This window comes from Quercus suber, unplaced genomic scaffold (assembly GCF_002906115.3).
Source record: "Quercus suber isolate HL8 unplaced genomic scaffold, Cork oak 2.0 scaffold_728, whole genome shotgun sequence".
Taxonomy (NCBI): Eukaryota; Viridiplantae; Streptophyta; class Magnoliopsida; order Fagales; family Fagaceae; genus Quercus; species Quercus suber.
Window position 1 is genome coordinate 80,824 of NW_027070168.1, and position 7,861 is coordinate 88,684.

General features: G+C 35.3%; 1 protein-coding gene across 3 annotated transcripts; it reads right to left on the reverse strand.

The window, feature by feature from the left end:
• Positions 1-5,683: 5,683 nt before the first annotated feature.
• Positions 5,684-6,761, reverse strand: LOC112005600 (uncharacterized). 3 transcript variants are annotated; one of them, XM_065766654.1, is made up of 3 exons: positions 6,621-6,761; positions 5,864-6,195; positions 5,684-5,783 (listed from the first exon to the last, which is right to left on the reverse strand). In XM_065766654.1, exon 2 carries the CDS (start codon positions 6,180-6,182, stop codon positions 5,901-5,903), a length of 282 nt encoding a protein of 93 aa, XP_065622726.1. In that variant the 5' UTR covers positions 6,183-6,195; positions 6,621-6,761; the 3' UTR covers positions 5,684-5,783; positions 5,864-5,900. The 3 variants fall into 3 exon arrangements, with proteins under 3 accessions (XP_065622726.1, XP_065622725.1, XP_065622724.1); XM_065766653.1 differs by having other exon boundaries at positions 5,684-6,185; XM_065766652.1 differs by having other exon boundaries at positions 5,684-6,195.
• Between the last annotated feature and the right edge of the window lie 1,100 nt (positions 6,762-7,861).

Genomic DNA, 7,861 nt, shown 5'->3' on the forward strand with positions numbered 1-7,861 from the left:
AGTCTTAGTCTTCTGGATCCACTTTCTCCATTTCTAGAGATGACCTTATAAATATCATCGCCAATGTCATTCGTATGGTTGATAATGCATCTTATTCCTCTCCTCTCTTAGTTTTATTTGGTATGTCTCCTACCTCTTGACTTATGGATTTGTTGCAATCACATGACACCTCACTCATTCTTATTTTTTGACTTTAAACGTTCATCGCACCCTCTTAATATTCGCACAACAAATGGTTCCATAATGTCTGGTTATAATATAGATTCAGTTTCAATCTCCAACCTCTCGGTTCCTGGAGTCTTTAATGTTCCTAAACTTTCTTATAATTTATTTTCTGTAGGACAATTAGCTGAGTTGGGTTATCGCATTATCTTCGATTATTCTAGGTATATTATGTAGGATCCAAGGACGGACAGGAGCTTGGGACTAGTCCCAAAGTTGGACGTATGTTTCCCGTGGACAACCTTCGTCTTCCACTTGTTGCTCTTGTTTTTGTTGCTGCAGCTATTGCAGTTTCTTCTACTCATTCCCTTACACTTTGGCATGCTTGACTTGGTTACGCATCTTCCTCTTAGGTACAACAATTAGCTTCTAGAAGTTTGTTAGGTTCAGTATTTACAGAAAATTTTGATTGTATTTCATGTTAGTTAGGAAAACAACCAGCTTTGCCTTTCAATACTAGTGAATCAATATCAACTGATAACTTTGACCTTAGTCATTCTGATGTTTGGGGGCCTTCCTCTGTCTCTAGTATTGGTGGGTCTAGATATTTTGTTGTCTTTGTTGATGATTACTCTCACTATAACTGGATTTTTAATATGAAACATCATTCTAAATTATTGGAAGTATATTCTAATTTTGCAAAAATGGTTGAAACTTAGTTTTCCAAACGCATCAAAATTTTTCGATCCGATAATGCTCTTGAATACACTCAATATGCTTTCCAAGCTATTTTTCATTCCTATGGCACTGTTCATCAACTAACTTGTCCAGGTACCTCTCAGCAAAATGGTAGCGCCGAAGGAAAACTTCGTCATATTCTTGACACTGTTCGTACTCTCCTTCTCTCTACCAAAGTTTCTGCTCCTTTTTGGAGAGAAGCTGCTCTTCATGCTGTTCATACTATTAATCACATTTCGAGTCCTGTTATCCAAAATCAAACTTTATATGAGCGCTTTTTTGGGTCACCTCCAGATTATCACCACCTTCGCTCCTTCGGTTTTGCTTGTTTCGTTCTTCTTCAGCCACATGGGCATAACAAACTTGAGTCTTGGTCAAGACTTTGTTGTTTTCTTGGCTATGGCGAAAATCAAAAGGGATATCGGTGTTATGATCTTGTCTCTCATCGTCTCTGTATCTTCCGCAATGTTGTCTTTTGGGAACATCGCCTCTTTGTCGAGCTCTCTCACTTTCGTGCCTCCCTATCTTTCTCCTCTGTCTTAGATCTTTTTCCAGATAAAGCACATATTCCTTCTGTAGCTACTCCTGATCCTCTTATAGTTGCTCCTGATTCTCCTATAGACTTCTCTATCCAACCACCAGATATCACTGATCCCTTTCTTAGTTCACCTTTTAATGAACATGTGGAAGATGAACAGGTCGAAGATGAGTTACCCAACCCTAACCCTGAGCTTGGGTCCCCTACTCCTGCTTCGCCTGAAGATCTTGCACAAGACATTCTACCTCATCACTCAACTTGAGTAAGATCTACTCCTGCTCATTTACTTGACTATCATTGTTACACTGCCCTTGCTACACTACACGAGCCTCACATCTATCGTGAGGCTTACACTGACTCTTTATGGCAGATTGTAATGAAAGAGGAACTTGATGCATTATCTAAAAACCATACTTGGGATTTGGTGACACTCCCCTCTGGGAAATCTGTGGTTGGTTGCAAGTGGATCTACAAGATTAAGACTTGCTCTAATGGGTCCATTGAACGCTATAAAACTCGTCTTGTTGCAAAAAGTTTTACACAGGAGTATGAGATTGATTATGAAGAGACCTTTGCTCCAGTTATTCGTATCTCATCTGTTCGTACCCTCTTAGCTGTTGCTGCTGCCAGTAAATGAGATATTTTTCAGATGGATGTCAAAAATGCATTCCTTAATAGGGATTTAAGTGAAGAAGTTTATATGTAACCTCCTTCTTGTCTCTCTGTTGACTCAAACAAGGTTTGTCACCTTCGATGTGCATTTTATGGCCTTAAACAAGCTCCACAGGCTTGGTTTGCCAAATTCAGCTCTACCATCTCTCGCTTGGGTTATATGGCCAGTCATTATGATTCTGCCTTATTTCTTCGTCACACTGACAAAGACACTATTTTACTTCTTTTATATGTGGATGATATGATCATAACTGATGATGACCTCAGTGGCATTCAAGAACTCAAAGATTTTCTCAGTTAGCAGTTTGAGATGAAAGATCTTGGACATCTTAGCTACTTCTTGGGTCTTGAAATCACTCATTCTACAATGGAATTTATATTACTCAAGCCAAGTATGCTTCTGAACTCTTGTCTCGAGCTGGACTTACTGATAGCAAGACTGTTGACACTTCAGTTGAGCTTAATGCGCATCTGACTCTCTTAGGGGGGAAACCATTGTCTAATCCCTCTCTTTACAGGTGCTTGATTGGCAGCCTAGTTTATCTCACTATTACTCGTCTAGACATATCCTATGCTGTTCACCAGGTGAGCTAGTATCTGTCTTCTCCACGATCGACTCACTATGCTGTTATTCTGCGCATTCTTCGATACCTAAAGGGCACTTTATTTCATGGTCTTTTTTACTCTACTCAGTCTTTTCTTATTTTTTGTGCATTTTTTGATGCTAATTGGGTAGGAGATCCCACTGATCGTAGGTCCACAATTGGCTATTGCTTTCTTCTTGGTTCTTCTTTGATTTCTTGGTGAAGTAAGAAACAAATTCATGTGGCCCACTTCAGTACTGAAGCAGAATATCGTGCCCTTGCTAATACCACATCTGAGCTCCTTTGGCTACGATGGCTTCTCAAAGATTTAGGTGTGTTTACATCCTCTGTTACTCCTCTTTATTGTGACAAGTAGAGTGCCATTCATATTACTCACAATGATATCTTCTATGAACGGATTAAAAATATCGAGATCGATTATTATTTTATCTGTTATCATCTTGTCCATGATGCTCTTAAGCTGATTTCATTCTCTTCTAAAGATCAACTTGTAGATATCTTCACCAAGTCACATTTTAAGGGACGCCTTCGTACTTTGGTTGACAACCTCAAGTTGGTCTCACATCCACCTTGAGTTTGAAGGGGGCTGTTAACATGTATAATGTTGTGGGCTTTAGGCCCAACTAGATTATTTGTATAATACACATTCTTGTACTACACTATTACTTGTACTACGCTAATATGCCTCCTATATAAAGGCACATGTATATTCTTTTATAGGAAAATACAATATACTTATTCAGTATTTCTAACAGTGATGATGAAGACTACTATGATAATAGTGAAGGAGAAGACTACAATAGTAGCAATGACGATGATGATAGTGAAGATGAAGACTATAATAGTAGCGATGATGAAGATGAAGCTATTGAAGAACCAACCTTACATGTGGGAGGGAAGAATATATTTGAAGGCAATTTTAGTAGTAATGATCAATTAGAAGATGATCATGAGGGAATAGATGGAGATGATGAGATTGTATTGTTTGAAGACATCATCTTTTATATAAAGGGAAGTTATATGCCATCAGCATTAAAGCAATACTCTATGTATGTGACATTAGCAGTACTCATCTTTTATATGAGGGAAGTTATATGCCATTAGCATTAAAGCGGTACTCGAATTTCTTGAAGAAAATTGTGGACACAGTCAATAATACTGAAGCCAGAGCATGGTGATTATTTGGTTTGCAAGTATCTGATGGAATCGAGTGGTGAATTTTTTATGGTTCTAAGAATTTGGGAAAAATGTTTTGCCCTTAAGGGTATGTTTGGTTGGGGTGAAAATAAGAAGGATGTAAAATAGGGAGAGGAAAATAGGGTAGAGAATGACATTTTCCACTGTTTGGTTGAGAAGGGGAAGGAGAGAGAAAAGTGGTAGGGCCCACAAGTTTTTTCTCCTCCCTTTTCAAAATATAATATCTCCAAATTAGAGAGAAAATTGGAGTGAAATGTGAGAAAAATTTTTTTGGACAAAACTGCCCCCAACTCTTTTTTACGTTTCTGGCTCTCTCTTTCTTTTTTTTTTTTTTTTTTCTTTGGTTTTGTGACTTTTGTCAGGTGGTGGGTTCTTCTTCTTTTCCTTTTTTTTTTCTTAATTAAAACTTTTTTTTAAAGAAAACACTTTTAGATGATTTCTTATGCTATTTTTTGAAATGTCCACTTTCATCTATACACAATTTTTTTAAAAAGTATAATGTATTACCTATTGTTTTATTTAAGAGGGACATGATGGTAAATTTATACAAATTTTATTTTCAACCAAACCAAAAAGTTTTCCATCCCTCCACTTTTCTACACTTTCAACCAAACACAAATGAGGAAAACTAAAAACTTTTCCATCCTCCTATTTCTAGCCTCTCACTTTTCCATCTTCCCAACCAAATGGACCCTAAGACTAGTAGATTCTTGGTATTCAAGTTGAATGTATCAAGTGAACCAGCCAAGTAGATTAGAGTGGAAAGCATAGGTGATCAAATGCTATTTTTAGGTAGATATCACTCTAAATGGATTTAAGCGGTTGAATTCTCAGGCTTCGAACGGAATTGCATATACTACACCGATGACAGAATTGTCCCTTATCAACACAAAGAGAAGCTATAAGTGTTCTGCTTAGATTAATGTAGAAACAAGAAGTTTCTTCCAAAAAATTATCGATCTTTCATTCCCCCTCATTCACTCAATGCAATATTCATTGAAAGCAATGACAGAGATAGTATTGCAAGAAACAGAATAGTTTTTAGTGTGTGTGTGTGTGTTTTGTTCAAGTAAGAAATAGAACAATTGTGGTTAGTGACAACCTGGATTTTATCTTCGGTGGGCCAAAGCATGAATTAGAGACATTTTAATATTTAATGAGAAATTTACTAGATTCAAAAATAAATTTTTATATGAAAATCCAAACTATGATTTCCAATGTTCTTCTAATTAACAACACCCCCTCCACAACCCAAAAAAAAAAAAAAAAAAATCCCTCGTACAATGATTCAAGAAGAGAAACAATTGATGTATTGAACAAATATAATTTGATCCAAAAGTCTTTAGCTATATTAGCACCCAAAATATGGGTTCCAAAAACTATCGCAAATGCAATTAGTCCAATAGAAATTAATGAGAAAGAAAGAATTGTAGAGGTGTATTGGTGCAATCATGGCTTATGAAGGGAGGGAAAACAAGAATTGAGAGTTATTCTCGTGAAGCTAATAAGTGTGCCAATGGGTAACTCAAGTTGGGTGCCAATCTATCTAGTGATTTTGTGTTGTATGAAGTGAAAGTCCAACTATGGACTTGTTAGGTGTTTTTTATTCAAGCGTTCTTCAGATCCTTTTGTTATTCTCTAGTTTCTATTAATGCATTTCCTTCTCTACCAAACAATTAAAGGTAAAAAGATACAGAATTTAAAGCAGATAATATTTCTTCTATAACAGGAGAAATTGACCAGTTGGGGGGGAGGAGAAGAGCATCAGATATAATACCAAAGACGATAGGACTTAATATGGTTAAAACAACCTCAAATTCCTCAGGCACCAGAAGATTCGTTTAACATAGGAATCTCCTTCGCCAAAGTATCTGTAAGAAGCAGAGTCTCAAGCATTAGAGAAGTGAAAGGCGAAAGAACACAATCATTTCATTAAAGGAGTTTCCCATACATTTTTTTTTGGGGGGTGGGGTTTAAACCATAGTGGATTATGTTAACTTTGTCTTCTTGGACTTGACATGAGTCTTCTCAGGGTTTTCGGTATCCTCTTCTGAAGAGCTTTCAACAAGTTCATCAGGAACATCATTAGGAACATTATGTTTGGTGATGAATTCCTTCAATATGCCCATGCTTTCCTCTTTCATTGAAACCAATTGATCGGAAAGAGTTCCCTCATTCTTGCAAACAACATAAGTTTCATGCCCAAGGCGAAGTGTGGCTCTAACCCGATGCTTGGGAGGAATCACATCCTTAGATTCAGCCTCCATCATAGCCTTAAAAAAGCTGCATCAGTATAAATATATATAAAAAATAGATAGATTTTATTTACTGGTCTTGGGGCACAAAGTCACAAACCAACTAACTACATTGACCCACAGGCAGAAACCCAATCACATCATGTTAGAAACAAAGAAAAAATCTGCTTTTGAAGCGTCTCATACTGCAGGGGGATGGAAAGGTTATTACAAGCAAAGGAACATTTAGAATTAAGAGCATACTCTTAGCTAAAAAAAAAACTTATAATTACCGGCTCTCAGATCTTTGACAAAAAATACCATATAAAAATTTTCAAAAAACCCATCCCATAAACAAGAAGAAAAATAACCTCAAATCCCTTGTTAGTCAGATTCCTAGTCCTAGGACTCCAAAATCCAAATAAATATAAACACACACAAATCACAACAGCAAGTTTGAGTGGTGAGCCATACCGTAGGTCTGTAGCCGCGACGCGACAGCCACCTTCGTCCTCGATCTATCTCCGGTGTGGTATGACTTTCTCACTCTCTCTAATCTCTATCTATGTTCTGTCAATTTTTTTAGACAAGTTCTTCTTTAGCCGTGTTCAAGTTTTTTAATTTATGGAAGAAGTGTAAAGCTGATCCGACCCGAACCGAATAGCTTTGGGCTGGGAGGTGGACATTTCACATTAGGGTCGTGTTCGGGTCTTTCTCTCTGGATTTTTTGGATTCGTATCGGGTTAACCCGACCTGCCCAGTCCTTTTTTTTTTAAAAAAAAAAAAATTTTAATTTTAATCATTTCTTGAGTTTTTAAAAGGTGAGATGCTGAGTTTGATATTATATTATTCCCAAACATCTTTTATACTTTCCATGTTTTATTTCCAATTCAAATTTAAATCAAACCTTAAAAGGAAATCTCTTGACATTAATGACCCAACTTATTTAAAAAAAGATTTAATCACTTATTAAAAACTTTCTCAATAGAAATGTCAACTTAAATCTTAATTTGAGAGCTTAATTCCAATGAAAAAAAAAAAAAACAAAATTACCCAAAATATAATCCAGAAGTCTTGAGATCAAAAATTCCCAAAATTATCAAAAATTCTTTTTTTTTTTTGGGAGAAAAAATTATCAAAAATTATAAATGGGCGTTTTTCTTAATTATTAGTACTATTATTTTTAACTACAAAACAATTGTACCAAGAAATTAGTTAGCAAGAAATTAATTATTAATATTATTATTATTAGAAGATTAACTCTATGACAGTTAATAATATGTTACCTCTTATAATCAAAAACAGTTTGGGAAAAAAATTTATACATTCTGATTTAGAATAAGTGTTAAAAAAAAATTGGTTATCAAATTTAAATTATATCATATCAAAACATTAAAATTGTGTAATTCACTTTTTTTTTTAAATAATACCACAAATCATTAAATTAAAAATAATAATATTATTTTTTGTTATGTATATTTTTTTTAACACATTCTGATTTAGAATAATTATTCTTAATCCAAATTTGTCTTTTTTTTCTTTTCTTTTTTTCTTTTAAGTGCACTAAAATAGACTAAAATGGACCGAACTGAAATGAACATTTTATTTTAGATGTTAACAGAGTAGCATTAAAAGGGTGTGGGGTAAAAAAGTATAACAAAAAGTTTACCTCTTTGTTTGAGTTTCTTGAGCTTGTACGTCGTATCCTTCCATGA

Bases quoted from the DNA above. Each gene is read 5' to 3' on its own strand.
- LOC112005600 (XM_065766653.1), bottom strand. From the start codon at position 6,182: ATGATGGAGGCTGAATCTAAGGATGTGATTCCTCCCAAGCATCGGGTT.